The sequence below is a fragment of the Malaclemys terrapin genome, chromosome 2 (assembly GCF_027887155.1).
Source record: "Malaclemys terrapin pileata isolate rMalTer1 chromosome 2, rMalTer1.hap1, whole genome shotgun sequence".
NCBI lineage: Eukaryota > Metazoa > Chordata > Testudines > Emydidae > Malaclemys > Malaclemys terrapin.
In genome coordinates, this window is record NC_071506.1 from 266429624 (window position 1) to 266455699 (window position 26076).

General features: G+C 43.9%; 1 protein-coding gene across 1 annotated transcript in view; it reads left to right on the top strand.

The window, feature by feature from the left end:
- Nucleotides 1-26076, top strand: part of PTPRN2 (protein tyrosine phosphatase receptor type N2) — a 970322-nt gene that overhangs the window by 393737 nt on the left and 550509 nt on the right. Inside the window, exons 5-6 of the mRNA XM_054021089.1 lie at nucleotides 5208-5373; nucleotides 24948-25410. Coding sequence (XP_053877064.1) covers nucleotides 5208-5373; nucleotides 24948-25410 — 629 coding nt within the window. The remainder of the gene's footprint in view (nucleotides 1-5207; nucleotides 5374-24947; nucleotides 25411-26076) is intronic.

Below are 26076 nucleotides of genomic sequence, written 5' to 3' on the forward strand. Positions count from 1 at the left end.
AGCCATAAATTTGCCTTCTAATATCTTCCTTGCAAGCTCTGGTGTACTTCGTGTTCTGAGATGGGGGAGCACATTGGGGCTGCAACTCATTGCACTGCAGAAATTCCAGGCAGTGCTGTGACTTACTGGCAGCTTGGGACAGATTGCCATATCCTATGCAGGCCTCCAGAGCTCTGTAAACTACATAATCTTTCTCGCCCCCACACTGTGAGTTCTGCCTGCACCTATTAGAATCTCATATGCCTGACCTGTCTGTTCAGAGACTCTGTACTTGTGCATTGGCTCTGGGCCTTCTCCCCTACTTTCTTGGAATTGTGGTTCCAGTGAAACGCTGCTGCCAAGTGCAGCCATCTGCTGAGGGCTTATATAATTGAGACAGCTGCCTCCCGTGTGGCTCCTCATGGCACCGGATCACACTACAGGCAGCCTGCCTCGGTTTCCCCTCTTGGACTGTTCCAATAAAACTGCCTTTTATGCTTTTTCTTTTATCAAAAATACCCCTCCTTGATGACTAAGTTTATTACTATAAAATAAACTGCAAATAAAACTCAAAATACCAAAATAAAGTCAATTCCTAACTCCACACAAGCCCTAAGTCTTCCTCCTCTCAGCCCTTCCTGCTTGGGGCAACTCTCCTGATCTCAAGGTTTTCTCTGCAGAAGCCTTTTCCCATTGTCTGCATAATCTTCCTGAGCTGGCCACCTGCTGCCCTTTAGAGGGAATTACCTGATTTAATGCATTCAGCACAGGGATGCCTTATTCTGTAATCAAGCTTGGTTAGTCTAGGGTTACCATAAGTTTTCCCAGATACTTCCTTTTTTTTGCTCTTCTGTCCTCTGTCTGAGCGGATTTTTCAAACAAGAGGAAATGTCTGGGATTTTTGTGGAGCAGACATTACAGCTCAGAAAGAGCTGCCTGTGCGTCCTGATTGGTCCCTCTGCTGCTGCCGTAGCTGCCAAATCCCACTCACCCAGGCCCCGGCTCCCAGTCCTAGGGAGGGGGAGAGGCAGGGAGGAACTGGCTGATGGCAGGCGCTACATGCCAGGTCTGTGCCAGTCACCCTACCACCATGATGGAGTGACACTGCCCCTACCGTGAGAGTAAGGCTGCAGTACCCTCTCCAGCATCCCCCAAATACTCCTTCCCAGTACACACACAGCCCTCCAGAAACCCCCAACTGTACCCACCCCTATCATCTCTCCCTTCCCCCCCAGCAGTGTCCTCTTTTTGGTAACCCTATAGTCCCAGCCCTTAAGGGGTGAACCACCCTGCTATAGCATGTCATAAGAGTTATGTGGCCTGAGTCTGAAGTCACTTACACCAGTGTAACTCCATCAACTATGGTGGGATTACTTCAGACTTCCACCCCTAAAGCTGAGATCAGAATTAAGGGCAGGACACTTGATTTTTAGATATAAACATGACAGGCTACAGCTTTGTGTGAGGGATCACTGTTCACAAACCTAGGCCCATATGTCCACAGGAAGTGCCCAGATTGTGACTGCCACCCAACATCTCTCTAAGAACTCTGGCCCATTAAAGGCTCTGTCCATGAAGCTCCTCAGTGGAGTGAACATCCAGCCCCACTGATTGGCCCAGACATGCGACTTACGCCAGAAGGACGCACAGGAAGTTGTCTGAGCAACGGCATGAACTTCTGATCTGTTGCTGTCCTGGACCCTAACTCTGGTTGGATCCTGGCACTGTTCCCTGACTCCACTTTGATCCTTGATACTGGCATCTGACTCTGACTTGACCCCAGTGCTGTTCCCTGGTTCCTGACTCCAGTGCTGACCCATAGTATGACTCCTCACACTGATTCCAGCTCAACCTTTGGCATAACTCCTGACCTCAGCTCTGGCCCTTACCTTGGTGTGATCCTGACCCAACTCCAACGCTGACTCTGGCTTCGGTTCCTGACTGCTGAACCTGGCTCTGACCACTAGGCCTGACCACCAGTTCCCTGGTTTCCACGCTTTGTCAATTAATAAATAAAACTCAGCATGGTGGTACTCTTCCAAGCTCTGCCTTCAATATAAACTCCACCTGTGTGAGTCCGAAAAGTGAGGACTGGTCTACACTGAAAACTACATTGGCATAGCTGCAAAAAGAACAGGAGTACTTGTGGTACCTTAGAGACTAACAAATTTATTAGAGCATAAGCTTTCGTGGGCTACAGCCCACTTCTTCGGATGCATATAGGCCTCTCAGTGTTGGTAAGACAACTCCCACCTGTTCATGCTCTCTGTATGTGTGTATATATATATTGTCTTACCAACTCTGAGAGGCCTATATGCATCCGAAGAAGTGGGCTGTAGCCCACGAAAGCTTATGCTCTAATACATTTGTTAGTCTCTAAGGTGCCACAAGTACTCCTGTTCTTTTTGCGGATACAGACTAACACGGCTGCTACTCTGAAACCTGTCAAAATTGGCATAGCTGTGTCTCTCAGGTGTGTGAAAAAAACCACACCCATGAGAGACATAGCTCTGCCAGTCTAACCCCAGTATAGACAGTGCTCGGTCGATAGATGAATTCTTTCATTGACCTAGCTACCATCTCTCGGGGACGTGGATTACTACAGGTACAGAAGAACCCCTCCCGTTGCTACAGTGAGTGTCTACACTGAAGCGCAGCTGCAGCTGTGCCACAGTAGCAATTTACATGTAGTCATACCCATATGTAAGCAGGGGAATGGGCCTGCTTCCTGGCTTACACACTACCCTGGTGAAATGGGCTAGCAAAAGGATCTGAGTCCTCACTCCCACTTCCTTTACCCAGAGGCCTGCCTGACCTCAAGGGCTCCCCTTCCACTCTCCTGTGTGGCAGAGTTCTTGTAACCCCAACAAGGTTGGGCCCAGGATTCCTGGGGGGGCTTGACCCCCATCCTTGTTACGGTCACTTAGGGCAGGGGCTAGGGTGTCCCCACTCTGGGGTGCTCTCTCTGCACTGGTCGCTTCCCTGACCCACAGATCAGTACATACAGTTCAAAGCAAATACAATTTATTAAACAGCAATAAATTTTTTTTAAAAAAAGGAAGAAATGAGAGGGTTAAAGGAAAACACATAACCCCGCTCTGTGGCACGTGGACATCACAGCCAGCATCTCTGGAATGTCAGGGCAGTTCACAGTCTGTTCCTCCCAAGTCTCAGGCCTCCTTCTCAGGCCCTGGCTGTGCTGCAGAGACGCTGTGGGTCGGACACTTGCTCTGGCGGAGGCCACGTGCTCTCAGGCTCTAGGTGGCAGGGCTATTCTTCCCAGCATTGCCCCCGCCCGGTCGGGGTTATGATTCCGTTCCAAGTCTGGCCTGCAAGGTCTCTTGGCTGGGGCGTCTCCCTGTGCAGGGCCCACTGCCCAAGGTCCCCCTCGCTCTCTCCAGCTGCTCACCGCACCCAGCTTCAGACTGCTCCAGCTCCAGCACTCTGCCTCAGCTCCAGCTCCATCACTCTGTCTCAGCACTATTGCTGCTGCTCTGCCTCCAGCTCCCTGGGTTGCTTCTCTGGTCCCTCTGGCTCTGGTTGCTGCAGCTCTGCCCCCAGCACAGGTCTGCTCTCCGGGCTGCTTCTGTGACTCTGCTACCAGCACTGACCTGCTTCCTGGGCTGCTTTTCTGGCTCCGCTGGCTGGCACAGCTCTGCTCCCCAGCTCAGCTTGGGCCCCCGCTCTCTCCTTAGCTCGGCCCCACTCTGTCTGACCCAGCCCACATGGAGGAGGACGAGACCCCCCTGGCCTCCTGACTCCCTGATTAGCCTGCCCGCCCTGTCAAACAGGTTGACCTGGAGCATTGGCCTCTCCCCATTGTTCCTGGGGACGGTCAGTCTCAGGGTCCTGATTTCCCATCGACCCTTCCCTTTTCTTTTGGTACTGGGAGCTAGCCAACCAAAACACCCCCACTGAGTTTTAGTAAGGGGACAACAGTCCCCATACACATACGTACTGCTCACTGTAGACTGCAGCAGTGGTGCTGGAAGTAGGCGTGCTGGGGGTGCTGCCACACGCTCTGGATTGAAGTAGTAGTATCTAATGCCAAATGCATGGTTTCCATCATCAGCACCCCCACTATAAAAATTGTTCCAGCACCCCTGAACTGCAGATGTTCAAAATGAAATCATGCATGCAGTTCTGAATGCAACGGGGCACCTTTGACTTGACTCCTTGACTGGGAAGGAAATGGTGGAATGTCCCAAAAGCCACTTGAAAAAATCAAAATTAGATGTCGCCCATAGAAATGCAAATCCAGGAATCTCCATCTCCTTTCTTACATGAATGAAAGAGTTAACAATGTTGACATTTAAATTATCATTAGGCACTCAAGTTACCATCTCAATGAGATAGATGAGTGGAGTTGTTCACACCTCAGAGCTGTTATTCCAGACTTTCTGCAGACTCACAGACACCTCTAGAGCAGTTACACTTCGTCACATTTGAGAGTTTTGCATTTGTAGGGTTTTTTTTTTTTTTTGGTAGATGTAAGAGTTGGAGACTTAAGAAAAAAAAAAAGAGAATGTGAAGAACATGAGAATAGCTTCAGAGACATACAGATATACCATACCATTGCATACTGACTCAATCTGAGCTCAGAGTCAAGCTAACTATATTCTATAAAAATAGGTAACCTATATATCACATAAGAATCCTGGTCACAGGTGCAGATCAGAAGAAACTCTCATTTCATCCCATAACCTCATTTAAGCCCTACTGGTTGGTTAGTGGACACTGCATGTCCTTTGCCAATGGCATCTGGGGATTTTACAAGTTAGGTTTGGGACCCACATTGGGGCTGAAAAGAAATGGATTCTGATGGTAGGTTTAATAACTTCTTTGAAGTTCTGTTGTAAGTACAGCTGTGTATCCCTTTAGGGTGCACTGTAATGTTGCCTCTCGTATTTACAAATATTTTTTCCCCTTTGGACAAAACTTTGTCCTGATTCAGGCTTTGTAGTTGATTTGCAATTAGATCATTAATTATAATCATTATTTTATTACCTTACCAGTGGAGTTATGTTTTCATTTTGCTGAAATATAGAAATTTTCCACATTTTCTAGTGTCATGTTTAAAACTTTGTAGGTATATTTTGTTAAGAACATTCACACAGAGCTGACTTCTATAGCTTCAAATATAAAATGTAGTGACTTTTTTTTTCCTTCTGAGTTCAGCGTATATCATTTATGCCGGTAACATTCTTTTCCTTGGTTTTGATGTGCAGGACTTCAAAGCGGAGTGCTGCTGATAATGAAAGGAATTATGAGCTGGAAAAGGATGTGGACTTGGCCAAGTCCCTTCAGCAATATCTGGCATACCTAGGTATTCTCTCGCAGTCTGCAGCTCCAAATTTATATCCAAGGATGAAGAATGACAAAGCTTCTGTCAAGGTTGTACCTTTAGATGCTTTCTGCATTTTATATTAATTCCTTCTTTCTCCTCTGCCCTCTCCCTTTACACCCTGCTACCAGCCTTTGTTGTTTGAGTTAAGACACATAGGAAACTGAATAAAAGTAGTTGCTGCAAAAAGGTGAGCTGGTTAAGAACCCACCTCTTATGTGCTGTATTGTTACAGGGTTTGCTTCCTGCATATTAATATGCCTCAACTGAAATGCAATGTAAAATCTAATGTAATAAACTCTCAGTAGATACATAAAAGCTGATGTATTTATCCACAGTGAAGAGACATGCTCTATTTTTTGAAAACTGTCTCTCTGACAAGTTCATGCAATGCAATATGGTATTTTGAAGAAACTGGCAGATATTCTTGACCTCTTGGGTAATGTTTTGGCACCCTGTGATGTCTTAATGTGTTGGCTGTTTGCATGAATGCAACCTGGAGGCAGCAGGTGCACCGAAAAAAGATTCTTATGAGTTAGAGAGAGTCGGGCATGGAAGATAGACTTTACTGGTGATATGCTTGGTATCAAAACCAAACTGCCACAGCTGACAAACCTCTTCACCCCTCCCCCACCCCCCCCATGGCCTAAAGAGCTAATGACTCAGATACATAGAACTAGCAAGACCATCTACAGTAGCATTTTCTGGTGATTCCCAACAGTGGTACAGGTAGTACCTGACTTTTTATTTAGCTGTCACATGTCTGAAATATTCTGGAGAGACAAAGTGGGTGAGGTTATAAATTTATGCTCCTACCACCCCAAACTGGAACACATATGGGATATTGTTAAACAGTTACAACCCATATTCAATGGGGACCACATTCTGAAAGAAATATTTTTCTGAACTTCCTTTTCTGGCTTTCAAACAACCCCCCAAGCTCATCAGAAGAAAGCTCCCTACAGACTAGGACACACCAGCTCAGAGTGGCACCAGAACAACAAATGCAAAATTCCTAGTCACATGCTCAACACCCCCCACAATACACCTTCAAGATTCATGTGTCCTATACATACTTAACACATGTGGTATGCCCCATTAACAACTATATGAGTGAAACTAGACAATCACTATGCTCTCGAATGAACTTTCACAGTGAACTCACACAAATGATAAAAGACAAAAACATCATATCACCTGTAGATGAACACTTTTCACAAAGCGAATCACTCTATATCTGACCTCTCTGTTCTCATCTTCAAAGGAAACCTGCACAACACCTTCAAAAGACAAGCCTGGGAGCTTAAATTCATAAATTTGCAAGATACTAAAAATCATGGACTGAATAGAGACACTAGAGTTATGTTGAATTACAACAATCTATAACCCACTTAGCCCCCCTCCCGCTCCGCTGCCTTCCCATCCCCCTTCCTTTCCCCACCTTGAATGGTCCCTGGAAATATCTTACACTAAAAAATCCACCTTGTAGCTGTGACACAGAGTACATTTTCCAGAAATGAAGAAGAGCTCAGTGTAAGCTCAACAGCTTGTCTTTCTCACTAACAGAAGTTGGTCCAATAACACATCACTCACCTTGTCTCTCTCATGTCCTAACAATACGGCTACGACAACATTGAAGTATTATGGTCCGAAATCAGAACTATCTCAAATGTCACTGGAGTGAACAGCAGTAAGTTAGAATTTATGTGATATGACAACAGGTACTTATTTAGGGTTAGGGAAACTTTCAGGAAGCAGCAAAATAGGTATGGGAACTAATGAATGGGCCCACTCCCTTTGGTGCCTGAGCTCAGCTTTTTGAGTCCCCGGTTTTGAGTCTGAGGACATCGAGTGAGGACGTCATTCTTTGAAGCCTCTATCTTTCAGGGAAGTGGAAATTTGCCCCAAAGATATTTCAGTAGGGCTTTCATGCAAGTTCATAAATAATCCATATGTCTGAGATCTTCTGTAGGGAAGCCTGCCGTGATAACACCACCCACCAACATTATTGAGTGTTGCCATGGAGATAGGAACTTAGAAACCTGGGGGAGTGGGATAAAGAGCAGAAAATCTGGAAATGAAGCACATATAGAAACAAACTGTTGGATTTGTTCCACTGAGGAGCATTTTAAAACAACTGATCGTGACTCAGACTGCGTTATCTGCAATACAAAACAGAAGTAAAATACAGACAGCAAATAATGTCTCAAAAGCTACGGTCTCTTGGAGACCTTTCTCACCCCTAAAATTCAAAGGCAGTTGCTGATCTTTCAAAAAGTAATAAGTGAAACATTCCGTATTTATACAACGTATTCCTGTGTAAAAGGAGCAGTATTTAAATAAAATACAGGCCAGTGTGTTTAAGAATCTGCTAGACAGCTGACAAGCAATGTTACCTTTATGGTTTGAAAAGGAAAATAACTTTAAGAACTGCATTTAAAAAAGTCAAACCACTTACCAAATTGAAAACAGATTTTGCTCAATTTTGATCGCATACCACAATGGAAACTCCATATCTTCATAATTTTCTCCAAATATTGATGAATTCTGAGCAGACATTAAATAATGTTATTCCCCTTTTCATCTTCTGTACTTTCTTTATTAAAAATGCAGGAAAACTAGAAGTTCCATATTCTACTTTCACTTAGAATTGCCACCTCTATTGCTAAATATAGGCTTCTCTCTGGCTTCTTCTTTCTGCCCCTTCCATCAAAACATGTCCTTTCCAGATGCCAGTTGGATCCCCAAAAGCTATTTACTGTCCTCTGCCATCCCATCCTGCCTGTAGTCTTGGCAGAGAGTACTATACTATGCCTGGCTACTTTGGCACTACCTCCCTCTCCTGGCTGTGGGGAGGTGTGGGTGAAGTTTGTAGGAACAGCATGTAGTATTATAAAACAAATGCTAACAGTAGGCCAAATAAGATAATGTAAAATTGGTTTCCTGAATGTGAAAAGACGGTCTAAGAGACAGTTCCTGAATATATTCTGATTGGCCCTCATAGCGTTCTGAAATTTAAAAAAAATGAATGCCTAAAATTAGGCTCCTAAATACTTATTTTGAGGATTTACGGTATGAAGCTAAGCTTTAGGAACCCAATTTTGAAAATCTTGGTCTGTAGTTTTCCTTCCATCTCCCAAATGTATTTATATTAAGCTGAATAAAGTGGTTGACTTGCATATTAATCAAGTTGCAACTCAGCAATTGTGTATGACATCATTCTAAAATGCACATATAACTAAATACCTCAGAGGCAGCTAAGCATTCCATGCTTTGCATTGTCAAATATCAGTGAGCTTGAAGTCACCTCACACACCACAGCAGCAGTAATAACCTTATTGATGCTTAAGTTGTGCGACACAACAAACTTTATCTGTAGTTTACTTTCAGTTACAGAAGCCCCAGTGATTCTGATGCTTGGAGCAATATGAGTTCCTGGTGTCATGCCTTTTTTTTTTATTAGCATTGTTTTAGACATTATCCATTGCAAGCTCAATAGGTGTATTTTGGCATTTGATAATCACCTCACCAGCGAGTAAACAGAAAGTCATTCACAAGGCTTGGGGAATTTCTTTCCCAGAGCTTACAGCTCTAGAGAACATTTCACTGTAGTTCTGTTGAAAAAGTTTATTCAGAAAATGAGCACTTGGTGGCATTTGTCCCTTAGGCATTAGCTGGCATTTTTTTCATCCAGCCCTAATGAGGGCTTTACCATCTCACAAACTTCTGCACTGTCAATACTTGTGAATCCTTTCAATCAAATACTAGACTTAATTCACTCACTCACTCTCTGAAAAGGCATGGCTTTTAGGTAGCTGAAAATACAGAATCACAGAGGCTTCAAATTACAGATTTCCCCCCTAAATTGGAGCAAGACTCTTCCTTTCAGAGAAAACTGGACTTATTTACATCCTGCCTCTGCTGAAACCTAGGCAGGCAATTCATTTTGTTGGATTAGCATGCCCAGGACATATTTGATACTGAAGACATTTTGGTATTAAAGGAGGACATGTTTTGCTGTTCACAGTAGCCATGCTGGTATATTGTGGATATGTACTATAATAATCCTATAGCTGGGTCTCCTGGAAAACCTTGGAATGAAATCTTCAACAAATGTGACTGAGGGGAAGGAGCAAAGGCCACTGTGGCAAGGAGAGAAGCAGAAAAGTGCCAGCCTACGGAGGCAAAGGGCCTCCAAGGAAAGAAAGGAAGAGAGGGGCATCTGTGGGTTCATGCCACTCTGTTGAGTGGGTGGAAAGTGGAGACAGTTGTGTCTCCATTTGCCATGTGGGGGAGCCTCTTTTATGCCTCTATGCAGGCATGGGAGCACTTTTTATAAGCTTCTGATACTAGAGAGATAGGGGCTATATATATACCTGGTGGATAGATGTTTGCCTTAAAGAGGTAGATGTATTGGGAAAAGAAAGATGCTTTGTTTTCCATCTGGGAATGAGTCGAGAGGCTGTCACTTGCTGTTGAGCTCTTGTGCTGTATGTGCTTGCTGGGTCTGTGAGGCTCTCCTGTTGTTTCTCCTTGGGATGCTGGGGGATATGAGTGGGAACAGTTGGTCTTTTAGTCCTGTTTGGATATATGAGAGTTAGAGGGAACCTATACTGCTCCTTTAGTTCCTTGTTGGGGGCAGGAAATCCCTACTTTTCCTTTAGCTCCCTGGAGAATGTAATGAGAGGGAGGTTCCATTTCTCTTGCTCTGAAAGAAGCGGGTCTGGTCAGAGTATGGTGATGGAATAATTATGGGCTACTCCTGCAGTGGTGCTGCCTGTATTGTCTGGGCTCTATATTGGAATGTTTTTTGATACAAGAAATCTTAGGCCCTAATTTTAAAGTTTAAAGGAGAATGTTTAGGATCCTTGTTTATGCCTGTCAAACAGATAAGAAAATTATAGAACTGAGCAGAAGCTAGAGGGGAAGGGGAATGGGTTAGATCAACTGTCATTAGATACTGGCGAGGGGAGTGGTTGTGATTGTGAACTATTGGTGGGAGCTCATTTTGCTAGAACCTTGAAGCTTCTGGAAGGTGGACTCGGCATCTGATAACTTGGTTATCAGTTTTCATTGCCGTATGTATTGTTTCTAACTATAGTAAATGGGAAAACAGACCATTGGTTCTGAAATCAGGTAATTAGCGATTACCAAACATGAGTGTATGAATTTATTGGAGTACAGCATTTGATCAGCAGACTACAGCAACATAGGGCCATACAGTGCCTGCTAGAACTGAGCCCTCCTTCCTAGTGTGGTTTCTTGAATGCTAGGTAGAGCACTTGCTCTGATGATTACATGGAGTAGAAGAGAAAGGTTCCTTATGCTCTCTTTCCCCTTTAGTGCACCCGCCCTCAACGGATTATGTGCAGCTTAATTTTCCTAAATTGAAAACCAATTGCTGGATGCTTCTGTGAAACATTTAGTACTAATATCCCTGTCTTAGAAAATTTGAGTGCTTAAATAAACAGTCTAAAATATACTTTGAACTTATTCTTCTGAACAGCATTAATACTGGTAGGGTAATAAAAGAGATCATGGGGCATGCAGTCACTACTCATTTTAAATCCAGAGTATTAACTCCAAAGAGCAGAGCCCTAATTGTTGTAATATGGATCACTGTATCAGAGTCAGAATAGTCAGATACTGGTTTTGGTATCCAACTACCTCTTGGTGTGCTGTTGTATATGACTGTTGCAAAATCAAAAACCCCTATGCAACGTGAACCTTAAGTTCTGCTTTTAGCCGTCTGAGTATAAATGAGTAATTTGTAATGTAACCTGTACATAAAATAAATTCTTTCGTGAAAATATAAGGATTCAAATTACAGAAGATCTCCCCAAGGCTATACAGATTGTCTGTCAGTCTAAGGCTGGGTCTACACTACCCGCCTGAATCGGCGGGTAGAAATCGACTTCTCGGGGATCGATTTATCGTGTCCCGTCGGGACACAACAATCGATCCCTGAATCGACGCTCTTACTCCACCAGCGGAGGTGGGAGTAAGCGCCGTCGACGGGAAGCTGCAGAGGTCGATTTTGCCGCCGTCCCTACAGCGGGGTAAGTCGGCTGCGATACGTCAAATTCAGCTACGCTCTTCGCATAGCTGAATTTGCGTATCTTAAATCGACACCCCCCCCCGTAGTGTAGATGTAGCCTAAGATACTTATGTGGCCCCCTTTAGAGTGGTATCTGAATGTCTTATAGTCTTTATCGTCCCAACACTCTTTTGAGGTAGGGAAGTGCTATTATCCCCATTTTACAGAGGGAGTAATTGATTTGGCTCAAGTCACACAAGAAATCTGAGCTGGAGCAGGGACTTTAACCCAGCTCTCAAGTCCTAGGTAAGCACGCTAACCACAGGATCCTCCTTTTGTCTGCTGCTTTCACTTTTGCTTTAAGAAGGGGCAAATTTTGTAAGGGAGGATTGTACTTCAGCCACAGACCTGAGTACTTTCACTTCTGTCTGACTATGGATGTAACCCAAGTAGTTAGAGATGTAAATACTGAGTTTTTAGCACAAAAATGGGGCACAAAAAGCAAGGGGCCAATTGGTGCATTTTTGAATATTTTACCCTATAAGACTGAACATTATCTACTAAGGAAAAAACCCCTCCACCTACTGAGAATAAGAATCTATGGTTTCATTTAGGAGATTTCACAGCTCATCCATTTGTAAAATAGGAATGATAATTTACCCTACCTCACAGGGGTGAGGCGAGGATTATTTAAAGTACGTACAGTGCTTTAAAGATAGAAAATGCTATATAAATGGTATTATATATGCTAAGTATCAGCTAAAGGTCATCAGGCGATTGGGTCATGAGCAGTCTGGCATTCTTGGTGGAGTAGGAGTAAGGGCCAGCAGGCAGAGCAGAGCCAGGGCATGAACGCCAGAGCCCAGGGTTGAGGCAGAGTCAGAACCAGGAATTAGAGCTGCCTGTCGAGGCATTGCCTTGAGGTGGGGCAGGCAGGGGTAGGGCTGGGTTCCAACACAGGACTGGGACTGGGTGCAGGAAGACAGAGAATCAGCAGGCACATGCACTAAGCAAGGTACTGCTGGGGCTGGACATAAGAAGAGTCTCTCTGGCTTTCTCAGCCAATCAGAAGGGGCGGTTGGTAAGTTGTGCTCACTAGGTGTCAGGAGACTAAGCTGGTGCAGCTGCAGCCATACTGCTGACACAGGGCACTTATACAAAATCCCAGGTAATTAATTTTCAATAATTTCCTGGACACTGCTCAGACTTAATGGTTTGCTTTCAAATTTCGTGGACACTACTCAGATTTAATGGTTTGCTTTCAAATCTCTACTATTCAGGTGGTCTATATATATGTGGCTTTTTGGCACCTCTCAGTCTTATGTCTTCTAATCTGCTAAACCCAAGTATTTGGAGTTTGGCTCAACAGGTATCCTCCTTGTAATGTGACACTGCTTTGCTGTGTTATGATGCAAGCATCACACATTGTGCTTCAGTGCTGAGGGCTGGCTGACTCACCATGACCAGTTCAGTAAATAGCAGATGGTGGAACTGGTGCAAATTTAAAAATGTCTTCCTCGTTTAGTGTTAGCTCATAGAAGACTCAGGTGGGAGTAGATAGAGTTGCCAGCAATTTTAACATTAGCCTGTTTTGCTTAATTGTGTGTGTTTGGGGGGAAGGTTGTTACTCAACACCATCATGTTTGGTTTTTGTGAAAAACTTATTGCAAACAATTTTGTGTAATTGATGGAGATTTTTAAAGTTAAGGATTGATTCTGTAAGATTCTGAGAACTCTGGCTTTGATCCAGCACAGTACTTAAGCATGCATTTAACTTTAAGCACATGAAGAGACCCATTGACTTCAGTTTAAAATGTCTATATTCCTCCAAGACTTGTTTATTATGGGTGCCTACAGTACATCAGCCTTTAGGTAATGAGTTAGCTCAGTGTACCAGTTTCACCATATCCTTACAGAAAAATTGTTTAAACACCATTCTCGGAAATCTTATACTTCCATAACACACTTATGACATGTGAGCAAACTCTTCTCAGGGAAGAGAACTGGTAAATCCTAATAAACCCATCAGCCCTGATTACGTAGATGCACAACTCCTACAGTTCAGATGGAGTTCGTTGTCAATTCTTTGGCTCACATCATCTGGTAAAACTAAGGTTTCTGTTTGCTATGGAAACAAAGACAAACTGCCACTTCCACTTCATGCATAAGTCATTCCATTAGAACCAATAATCAAGAACATTAGCCAATAGGAGGAAGAACTGGTAGAGAGACAGAGCTACAGACTAGCACTGGATAGAACTGGGAAAGCTAAAGACTAGGAAGTTCCATAACTGAGAGGGAAAGATGAACATCTAGGAGGGCCAGGGTGGTGGAGAGGACTTGGGAAGCTAACATGAGAACTGGGGCATCACCACAGAAGTCAAGAAGGGCTGCAAGCACTTTGGTCTTAAAACTCATAACACAACTGAAGTAAGAACGTGTACACAAAGGAAACCAAAGTACTAATCCACTCTTTTTTTTGGGGGGGGGGACAGTTTAAAAATGAAAGAACATACAGTTCGCAATCAAATCTGTGCCAACTACATTTACAGCAGAGCAGATTACCAAATTATATGCAATCAGATGTCAGGCCTTTCTATTACACTGAAATTGCACAATCAGGATTTAGAGGCAAAGTCCTCACTAGTTCTGATCAAAAGAGACTCTGTGGAGCCATTTTGCTTGATCATCAGTAAGCTTTTGACACTAACTACAGGGTATTAATTAATATTCTTTTCTGATGTAGCTTTTAAATGGGTTCAAAGCTACAGGTCTCAGAAAGAAAGAAAAATATATTTATGGAAGAATTACTAGTGAACCATTTGGCTGGCATTATGTGGGAGGCCAGACTAGATTATCAAAATGGTCCCTCATAGCCTTAAAATCTATGAATCTATATACAGATTGTGAGCATGGTGATCTGTCTTCTATCATGGCTGCACTACAACAGAGCTGCACTTTAGGTCCTTTGCTAGTTTATGTGTATATGAATGGTCTTTCCAGTACTGGAACTAAATGTGGTGGTTTCTTGTATGGTGTCATGTCACTGCTATATGTAAGCAAACCATTAGTGAGGATAGAAGATGTTTTAATTCATGTTTGCCCAGAGGACTAAATTCTGCTTATGGATGCTTTCGTTGACTTTAACTGTAATTATATATATGCATCCTGAGGCCTAATTTGGTCCAGGGGCTCTAAATGCCTCCTCAGTCAGCTTTCTCTTAACATGAAAGTATACCACACCATTGAGTACCATTTTTGTAAAACTCTCCTCCCACACGCTGATCTAGTAATTGTACTACACTTTTTATGGTCCTGTTAGGAAATGTAGGATTTACATAAGCATATGGTATTTCTGGCATAGTGCTTTTACATATGATGCAGGGGTGTGTAGTTCACTCAGTACTAAGTTTTGTTCTAACTGAAAGATGTACATCTATTTAAATAAATATGCTGAAGAAAAGCTTTAGCTTATTCTTCTGTTGATGGCTTTTGTAAAACTCTTATTTTCTCTCATTATTGCCCGAAGGGTTCTGGTTTGAATGTGTGTTTTATGTTGCAGTTTATTTTGCCACCTTATCAAATAGGCACTGTGACTTGGTGTTAAACTATTGTGATTAGCTATTGTGGCCCCACTGGAGACAATGGGTACTAAGGTAGGGTTATCATATTTCAACAATCAAAAAAGAGGATGGGAGGAGCCCCGCCCTAGCCCCGCCCCTGTCCTGTCCTAGCCCCGCCCCCGTCCTGTCCTAGCCCCGCCCCTGCCCCTTCCACTCCCTCCCACTTCCTGCCCCCTCAGAACCCCCAACCCTCCCCCCCAGTCCTTGTCCCCTGACTGCCCCCCAGGACTCCACCCCCTCCCTAAGCCTCCCTGCCTCTTGTCCCCTGACTGCCCCCTCCTGAGACCTTCCCCACATCCTAACTGGCCCCCTAGGACCCTACCCCCTACCTGTCCCCTGACTGCCCCAACCCTTATCCACACCCCCACCCCCTGACAGCCCCCCCCCAGAACTCCTGACCCATCTAAACCCCTCTGCTCCCTGTCCCCCCACTCCTGGGACCCCTGCTCCTACCGTAACTGCCCTCCAGAACCCCACCCCCTACCTAAGCCTCCCTGTTCCTTATCCCCTAACTGCCCCTTCCTAAGACCCCCCCAACTGTCCCCCAGGACCCTACCTCCTACCTGTACCCTGACTGCCCAAAACCTTATCCACCCCCCCAGAAAGCCCCCCTGAACTCCCGACCCCCCCCCGCGCTCCTTGTCCCCTGACTGCCCCCTCCTGGGACCTCTGCTCCTAACTGCCCTCCAGAACCCCACACCCTACCTAAGCCTCCCTGTGCCTTGTCCCCTAACTGCCCCCTCCTGAGACCCCCCCCCACCTGTACCCTGACTGCCCAAAACCTTACACCCCCAACCCCCAGACAGCACCCCCCCCGAACTCCTGACCCATCCAACCCTCCCCCCTGCTCCCTGTCTCTTGACTACCCCCCCCACCCCAGAACCTCCCTGCTGCTTCTCTGGCCCCCGGCCCCCTTACTGTGCTGCAGAGCAGCGCGCTCGACAGCGGGGGAGGGGAGCAGGCTCGGAGCTCCAGACAGCGAACGGCCGGCGATCTGTGAATGCAGGGAGGGAGGGGGAGGGAGAGAGAGGAGGGGAGTGGTGTCAAGTTTCAGGAGAGAGGAGGGGGGAAGTGAAGGAAGGGTTCTGGCTCTGGCTGTCGGAGCCCGGGCTGCTTTGTAAGCCGCGCGCACGCTCTGTATGGGGGGGGGGGGGGGGAGGGGAAGTCCGGACATTGACAAATTCCTCCCGGACGCTATTTTTAACTCGAAAAAGCCGGACATGTCTGGGGGAATCCGGACGAATTCAATTCAATGCACCACTGCTCTGAATTCTGTTGCCCTTTTGTAGCTGAACTGGAAGTTAAAAAGTTATTCCATCTCTTACCGGCAAATTAACTGGCATTCATCAGCCTCTTCTGTATACATCTCAACCTTCTCTTTATTTTCAATAGCTCTTTGCAAAAGAAAATGCATAGTTTATAAACTGTCTCAGTGTGCATCTACAAGGTATAGCATTATGTGCCCTTTCTGTGAACTTTCATAGGGAAAATGTCAGTTACTTAACTAAACCACACCAGACATTGCCCTGATAATTCTGTGTTCAAAAAGGTTAATGTGTAGGTTTTATAGTATTTTTGATAGTGCCTCCTGTGAATTATCTACAGGATAAGGGTGATATGGGATTAAAAAATATTCTTTGAAGCAGGAGAGCCAGAATTTTCCTAAAAAAGCAATGTGACAGCTTAATATAATTTTTAAGGATCTTACAGCAATGACATGACTTAATTGAATAGTACCTTAACTACAAAACAATGCATGTTATTTCCATAATAATGGTTAACAGTGTCTATTGTCATGCATCCAAAAGCACCACAGAGGGAATTTACAAATCCCTGTAATCAGTATTAATTCAGGATATTAAAAAACAAACAAAGAAACCACTACCCTGCTCAGGTGTTACCCTTTCAAACTCATTTAACTTTGAAATTAGGCAAACCGGCGGTGTCCATATGCATGAGTCTACAATAAAACAGCACTTGAAACAGGACTATCACAGTGGCCTTTAATGTTTATTATTAGATTTGAAAATAAATAAAGTATTTAGAAGTAGTAACAAGATTCAAAGCTCTGTAGTGTAGGCAGCTCCCACTCCCTTCCATAAAATCAAAAAACTGTCTTTCAGGCCAATTGACATAGCAAATGCTTATTCTTTATTAGACACTGTATTTTGTATTGCATTATTTACCCATGCCTTGTCTTTCCTGGGGTTTCAGACTGTATGTTTCTATTTGCACATTTGTCCTGGTGGTATTTTGTTTGTCGGGTGTTTTGTTTCTCTGTTTAAGCTGAAGAGACTTGCCCACAGCTAGGAGGGTTCTTTAATTAAGTCAGACACAACTAGCTCAGATTGCCTGGCAACTGAATGTACTTTCAAGACAGGTGAGCTGTTGATACTGTACTTTAATTAGAACTTTTTGCATTATATCCCCAACTACCAGAACTGTGACTTGTCGAGCTGCTGAAAGACTGTCCCTTCTTGATACTGGATCAACTCTGAGCCTGAGATTGACACTTGTATCCAATTTGTATAAGATTGCTTGAGGTGTTTTTGTTTTTGTTTTTCTAGCTGTGCATGTTGGTTTACAAAGGAGCAGGAAATCACAAGCAGGGCCGGCTCCAGGGTTTTGGCTGCCCCAAGCAGCCAAACAAACAAACAAACAAAAAGCCGCGATCGCGATTTGCGGCGGCAATTCGGTGGGAGGTCCTTCGCTCCAAGCAGGAGTGAGGGACCATCCGCCGAATTGCCACCGAACAGCTGGACGTGCTGCCCCTCTTCAAAGTGGCCGCCCCAAGCACCTGCTTGGTAAGCTGATGCCTGGAGCCGGCCCTGATCACAAGTCAGCCAATTGAGCATATTTGTATTAGGTACATAGCTTCTCAAAATTTAGCCCTGATTACCTGATCTAAATCTTTCACAAACACTTTTGGTTTGGTTTGTAAACACTGCTAGTGTTGCCCACCTTATGATATTTTGTTTTAAGTAGGACTGTCAATTAATCGCAGTTAACTCATGCGATTAACTAAAAAAAATTAATCGTGATTAAAAAAATTAATCGCGATTAATCGCACTTATAACAATAGAATACCAATTGAAATTTATTAAATATTTTTGGATGTTTTTCTACATTTTCAATATTGATTTCAATTACAACACAGAATACAAAGTGCACAGTGCTCACTTAATATTATTATTTTTTATTACAAATATATGCACTGTAAAAATGATAAACAAAAAAAATAGTATTTTTCAATTCACCTTATACAAGTACTATACTGCAATCTCTTTATAGTGAAAGTGTAACTTACAAATGGAGATTTTTTTTGGTTACATAACTGCACTGAAAAACAAAACAGTGTAAAACTTTAGAGCCTACAGGTCCACTCAGTCCTACTTCTTATTCTGCCAATCACTAAGACAAACAAGTTTGTTTACATTGATGGGAATAATGCTGCCTGCTTTTTGTTTATAATGTTACCTGAAAGTGAGAACAAGCATTTGGATGACACTGGTGTAGCTGGCGTTGCAAGGTATTTACGTGCCACTTACGCTGAACATTCAGATGCCCCTTCATGCTTCGGCCACCATTCCAGAGGACATGCTTCCATGCTGATGACGCTTGTTAAAAAAAGAATGCATCAATTAAATTTGTGACTGTACTCCTTGGGGGAGGGGGGCGAATTGTATGTCTCTTGCTCTGTTTTAAATGTATTCTGCATATATTTCATGTTATATCAGTCTCAGATGACGACCCAGCACATGTTCGTTTTAAGAACATTTTCACAGCAGATTTCACAGAACGCAAAGAAGGTACCAATGTGAGATTTCTAAGGATAGATACAGCCTTCGACCCAAGGTTTAAGAATCTGAAGTGCTATCCAAAATCTGAGAGGGACAAGGTATGGAGCATGCTTTTAGAAGTCTTAGAAGAGCAGCACTCCGATATGGAAACTACAGAACCCAAACCACCAAAAAGGAAAATCCACCTTCTGCTGGTGGCATCTGACTCAGATGATGAAAATGAACATGCATCAGTCCGCACTGCTTTGGATCGTTACCAAGCAGATAAAGTCATCAGCATGGACACATGTCCTCTGGAATGGTGGTTGAAGCATGAAGGGACATATGAATCTTTAGCACATCTGGCACATAAATATCTTGCAATGCTAGCTACAACAGTGCCATCCGAACGCCTGTTCTCACTTTCAGGTGACACTGTAAACAAGAAGTGGGCAGCAGCATCTCCTGCAAATTGTAACCAACCTTGTTTATCTGAGAGTTTGGCTGGCCAAGAAGTAGGACTGAGTGGACTTGTAGGCTCTAAAGTATTACACTGTTTTATTTTTGAATGCAGTTTTTTTTTACATAATTCTACATTTGTAAGTTCCAGAGTGGTAGCAGTGTTAGTCTGTATCAGCAAAAACAACAAGGAGTATTGTGGAACCCTAGAGACTAACATATTTATTAGGGCATCTGATGAAGTGGGTCTTAGCCCATGAAAGCGTATGCCCTGATAAATGTGTTAGTCTTTACGGTGCCACAAGTACTCCCCATTATTTGTAAGTTCAACTTTCATGATATAGAGATTGCACTACAGTACTTGTATGAGGTGAATTGAAAAAAACAATTTTTTTGTTTTTTTACAGTGCAAATATCTGTAATAAAAAAATATAAAGTGAGCACTTTACACTTTATATTCTGTGTTGTAATTGAAATTAATATATTTGAAAATGTAGTAAACATCCAAAATATTTAAAATAAATGGTATTCTATTGTTAACAGTGCGATTAATCATGATTAATTTTTTTAATCGCTTGACAGCCCTAGTTTTAAGCATTAAATATCTCACCTTTTAGACTGCAACCCTCAAGAAACCAAGTCCTTTTCCAGATTGCACTTTGAGATCCTCAAATAAAAGGCACTATGTAAGTGCAAAGTAATTTTTTTTGCCACTGTTACTCCTCATTACTCCAGTTACAGTCAAGGCCGGCTCCAGGCACCAGCTTAACAAGCAGGTGCTTGGGGAGGCCAAAGGAGAGGGGCGGCACCTGTGGCAATTCGGGGGCGGCAGGTCCCTCGCTCCCTCCAGGAGCGAAGGACCTACCGCTGAACTGCCGCCGCCGATTGCGGCTTTTTTTTTTTCTTTCCCCAATTGCCGCCGCCGATCACGATTGCGATCGCGGCTTTTTTTTTTTTTTGCTTGGGGCGGCAGAAATGCTGGAGCCAGCCCTGGTTACAGTGATCCTGCTGATTCCTATGCCCAATATGCTTCACTGTGCCTACTAATTTGGTAGCTACATTTGCACCTCTCCCTTTGCTGCCCATGTTTGATAATATTGTTTCTGTGCACAGGAGCGCCGCCAGCTTTTTTGCCGCCCTAGGCGGCGGAAGGTTCTGCCCCTGAAATGCCGCCCCTGACAGAGGTGGCAGAAGGTCCCGCCCCCGAAATACCGCCGACAACCGGGGCGGCCGAAGATCCAGCCGCCGCGGTCGCCACCCCCCAAATGTTAGTGCCCTAGGCGATCACCTAGGTCGCCTAATGGGTTGCGCCGGCTCTGTCTGTGCAGTTTTGCTTGAATAATCATAGAATCATAGACATGCAGGTCTGGAAGGGACTTCAATGGGTCATCTAGTTTCTAGACCAGTCCCTGGACTCGGGACAGGACTAAGTATTATGTCTAACCTGTTTTTTAAAACCTCCAGTGACAGAGATTCCATGACCTTCCTATGTAATTTGTTCCAGTGCTTAACTACCCTCACAGCAAGGAAGTTTTTCCTAATGTCTAGCTTAAATCTCCCTTGCTGCAGTTTAAGCCAATTTCTTCTTGTCCTGCCCTCAGTGGATAAATAGAGCCCTGCGCAGATACAAAATTTATATCCACGGAAATGTAGGGTGACCATATTTCCCTATGCTGAATATGGGACACCTGGTAAAATTACTCATATTCAAGTGAGTTGAATGGCAATCAATCAGAACTATGCAGTACAAACATTCAAATTAACATAAAATTGAGTCCCTGTTAAAAAGAAATATCATGTAGTTCAGTGGTGGGCAACCTGCAGCCCGTGGGCCACACGTGGCCTGTAAGGGTAATCCGCTGGCAGGCTGCGAGACAGTTTGTTTACATTGACTGTCTGCAGGCACGGCCGCCCGCAGCTCCCAGTGTCTGCGGTTTGCCGTTCCTGGCCAATGGGAGCTTCAGGAAGCGGCGCGGGTTGACCAAGAACAGGGATTTTATAGGGGAACAGTAGGGAGATGCCATCTTGTGCTAGACATATGAACAGCTGACTACTGTCAATTGGTTAGTAATCAACCAAGAGAAGCTAGAACAATAGCCACACTTTAAGATAAGGAATGATTCTATCCATTGGTTCATGACCCCCAGACTAATAAAGTACGGGCCCACCTTCTGCTACCCTGGCTTTTTCATTGGGAGTCACTTTGTCTTACACACTCAGTACCATGCACCGGACACCTGGGAAGGGAGAAAACCCTTGAAAGAATTACTAGGTGGTTCTATTGGCCAGGCATCTATAAAGAGGTGAGGTATTACTGTGTGTCCTGCCTGGAGTTTCAGTCGGCAGGACCTAAGAGTTCTCTAAGGGCTCCCATTTGAGAGGACTGGCATGGATTTGATTGGACCACTAGAGAGGAATGCGAACGGACACCAACACATACTGGAGATCATGGATTATGTGACACAATACCCCAAGGCTATTCCACTTTGCACAACCAATGGAACTTATGAAGGTCTTTGTGAGGGTGGAGATCCCCAAATAAATAGTGATGGGCCAGGGAATGAACTTCATGTCACAACTGAGGAAGCCTTTATGTAAGCTACTGAAAATCAAATATCAGAGAACATCCATTCACTCCCCACAAATGGATACCTACTTGAATGCTTCAATGGGACCCTAAAAGGGATGCTGAGAAAGTTCATGGTGGAGGACCCTTTCCATGGGGATCACTTGTTACCACCACTCTAATATGCAGATGCGAGGTTCCTCAGGCCTTAATGGGGTTCTTGCCTGTCAAGTTGTTATATGGTAAATAACCTGGGGGTATCCTAGATCTAATTCAAGATACCTGGGAGAAGCAGGAGCCCATAGGCACCAGCGTAGTGCAGTACATTCTCCAGCTATGAGAGAAGCTAAAGACAGTAGGGTCTTTGTGAAGGAAAATCTCTTAAAGGCCCCAGTATCTCGAGCAAGGCTATAATAAGGGCACCTGCTCATGTGAATTCCAGCCTGGCAGCAGGGTACTGCTGTTGTTGCCCAGGTCACAGTCAAAGTTAATGACTAAAGTAGCATGCTGGGTGGGACGAGTGGATTATGAAATCCAGTAGTCCAGGAAGAGGAAAGAAACCCAGATTTACCATATAAGCCTTCTCAGGGTATGGTGGGACTGTGAGACCTCATTCTTAACACCTTCCCCCACCTCCAAATCCAGACCTGGCCCCCAGGCTCCACTGTGCTAAGACCCGGACACAATTTCCTTGAGGGGAAGGGTGTGGGAACCCCAAATGATTCAGATATTGCCAGTGGCCTAATCTCTTCCTTCTGTGTTCTCATCATGACCTGGATGAACCTGTTTGTTTTTTCACCACACCACGACAGTGCCTGGATGGAGAGTCAGTCAGAGCCACCGTCCCCTGTTCAGGAAGGTGTGGGATGCAGTACATTTGGGAGCTTCAGGTGATGTTGGACCTTGGGATAGTAGAGGAATTTCACAGTGGGTGGCAGAGATCCATTGTCTTGGTGCCCAAGTCTTGGGATGACTTTGTTTTGCATTGACTTTAGGAAAGTGAATGGGATATCCATGTTTGACACACATCCCATGCCCCAAGTTGACGAGTGGTTGGGGGCAGAGAAGCCTATCTAGAACTTAGATCTGATCAAGAGTTGCTGGTAGGTCCCATTAACCAAGGGATCTTGATGAAAAAGGTCTCTGCAAACACTTTTGACCCGTACCAGTTCAGGACTGTGCCCTTCAGCCTTCATGGCACCCGTGGCCACCTTTCAGTGACTGATGGACATGGTTCTGTGATCGCACAGCCCAGTATGCAGTGGCCTTCATAGACAATATAATCATTGATAGCTGTAATTGAGAGAGATACCTTGAGCATGTATTGGTGGTCCTACAGGCCCTCAAGTAAGCTGGCCTCATGGCAAACCAGGCCAAGTGCTGGTTGGAATTTCATGAGGTAACATACCTGGGACGTAATTGTCAGGAGGGGCAAACTTAGACCTCTGATTGAGAAAGACCAGGCCTTGAGAGATTGCCCTATTCCATCAACAAAGAAACAAGTTAGATGTTTTTGGGGCCTGGCTGGATATTATAGACAATTCATACCTAGGTTCGCCATGATTGCAGTGCCACTCACTTACTTAGTTAAGAACTCTAGCCCCAAGAAGGATGCTAGTCTGAGGCCTGTGACAAAGCCTTCAGGATCTTGAAAGATCTTCTGAGCAAAGTACCAGTCCTCTTCCACCCTGACTTCACCCAACTGTTAATACTCCACATGGATGCTTGAGATGTGGGGCAAAGAGTGGTGCTGTCCCAGAACATCCAATACTCTACATTAGCCAGAAGCTATTTTCCCTAAGAGAGACTCTACTCCACTATAAAGAAAGAGGCTTAATCAGCATCAAGGGAGGTTTAAGTTAGATATTATGAAAAACTTTCTAACTATAAGGATAGTCAAGTACTGGAATAGGCTTCCAAGGGAGGTTGTGGAATCCTCATCATTGGAGGTTTTTAAGAACCTCAACAGACAAACGCCTTCAGGGATGGTTTAACTATACTTGGTTCTGCCTCAGCGCAGGGCTGGACTAGATGACCTCTTGAGGTCCCTTCAGCATGATATTTCTATGATTCTATGATTAGCCCAGAGGTTCAGCATCAGCTAAATGCATAGCCACTGTCCGCTTAAGAGGTAAAGCTCAAAGGTAAATCTGCATGTGCTAGTGTGCCACAGACATGGAACTCAAATGCACTTTCTTTGCTGACAAAGGAGATTACATCTTTCCTTTGCCAAGAGACAGATTCCCCCTCAGAGTAATCATCACTCCATGAATTTTCTATAATGGTTTATGCTCTTAGAGAGCGGAGAGCTATAATCTCCTTTCAGAGTAACAGCCGTGTTAGTCTGTATCCGCAAAAAGAAGAACAGGAGTACTTGTGGCACCTTAGAGACAAATTTGTTAGTCTCTAAGGTGCCAGAAGTACTCCTGTTCTTCTATTTGTAGGAGGGGTTATGTGGCAGATTCTGATTTCTTGATTAATTTTGCCTAGCATTAAAATACAATGGAATGTGTGACCATGTGAAGTAATTCTTCCGCTTTACTCCATGCTGACAAGGCCTCAACTGTGGTACTGTGTCCAGTTCTGAGCATTACATTTCAGGAAAGATATGAACAAATTGGAGAAAGTCCAGAGAAGAGCAACAAAAATGCTGAAACGCCTGATGCTGAAAACGTAATCTATGAGGGAAGATTGAAAAAATTGGGTTTGTTTAGTCTAGAGAAGAGAAGACTGAGAGGGGACATAACAGTTTCAAATACATAAAATGTTGTTACAAGGAGGAGGGAGAAAAATTGTTCTACTTAATCTCTGAGGATAGGACAAGAAGCAAAAGGCTTAAATTGCAGCAATTAGGGCAATTTAGATTGGACATTAGGAAAAGCTTCCTAACTATCAGGGTAGTTAAGCACTGGAACAAATTGCCTAGGAGGTTGTGGAATCTCCATCATTGGAGGCTTTTAAAACAGGTTAGACAAACACCTGTTAGGAGTGGTTTAGTTATTACATAGTCCTGGCTTGAGTGCAGGGGATTGGACTAGATGACCTCTCGAGGTCCCTTCCAGTCCTACACGTATATGACTCTATGTTTCTGAATAACAAGTAAGCATTATGATGCAGTATACATTACAATAATGACCTAACCTAATTTTTTTCACTCCAGGATAACATCCAACCTGACCTCATTATAGACTACATGATGCAGAAGTCCAAAGGAAAAGCACCTGCTTTGACCCATCAAAAGTATGCTGAGAATCCTGCAGTGAGGACCTTCAATCAACCTCAGCTGGAGAACTTCCCGCCAGAGTCAAATGCAGAACTCGACAGAAATGCTCTGCTTTCTGCACTACATGCCTATGTCGCTCAAAAGATGGCAGCACAGAACAACGATAAAAGCTCCATTGGCAGGACTAAATGGTCTCACCTCTATGCTAATAGGTTCCGTTCATCTCAGAGTGGCCATTTTGATGGAACCTTTGCCAAAGAAGAGACAGAAGATTTTAAAATGAAGCAGCCATTCCTGCGGAGACCTGGAGCTGTAGTGCTGGGACCAAGTTCAGAGATGCTGAGTTATAAATCTGCTTCTCCTCAGGGTGATCTTAAAGATCCTCTGAATGCAGTGGATGGTAAGATTTATATTTATTTATTTTATCATCCGTGAAGCTTCCATCATGTGTTCTAGGCATGTTTGCAAAGATTATAATAGATTTTATAAGCAATAAAATCATCATGTAGAATAAGCTCCCCTTCTACCACTGAGAGATTTATATTTATCTACCACAGCTCCAATCTAACCATTCCTTCCCTGCATACTGCTTCCCACGTCCTTCAACCCATCCTCCCCTTATGCATGTGATACCTAACACTTATATAACTGTACATTTTCAAAACACATTATAAACAATAACTAACTGTGGAAATCCATTTGCACTCAAATCAGCTTTCATGCACATCTGTCACATTGCACACTTAGGTAGAACTGTCTCTTTGCTTTTGGTCTTCTGTTCTCTTTATTTAGCTATAAATTGGAGGACACTGGATAAAATGAAAAGTTAGCCAAAAGAGAATAATTACTGAAATATGCTCTATCATATAAACTCTGGCATACAACATGTGAAGAGGAGAAGGTTGTCAGTTCACGAAAACCTGAGATGCGGGGATGCAGGAGGATGAGGGTTACTGCTAGAATAGGATGAACTGTCAATTGCAAACAATTATTTGCCAAATTTGACCTTTTGTTTTCTATTTGCTAACTATCCATGAGCAGATCATGATTTTTATTAATTTGTTTT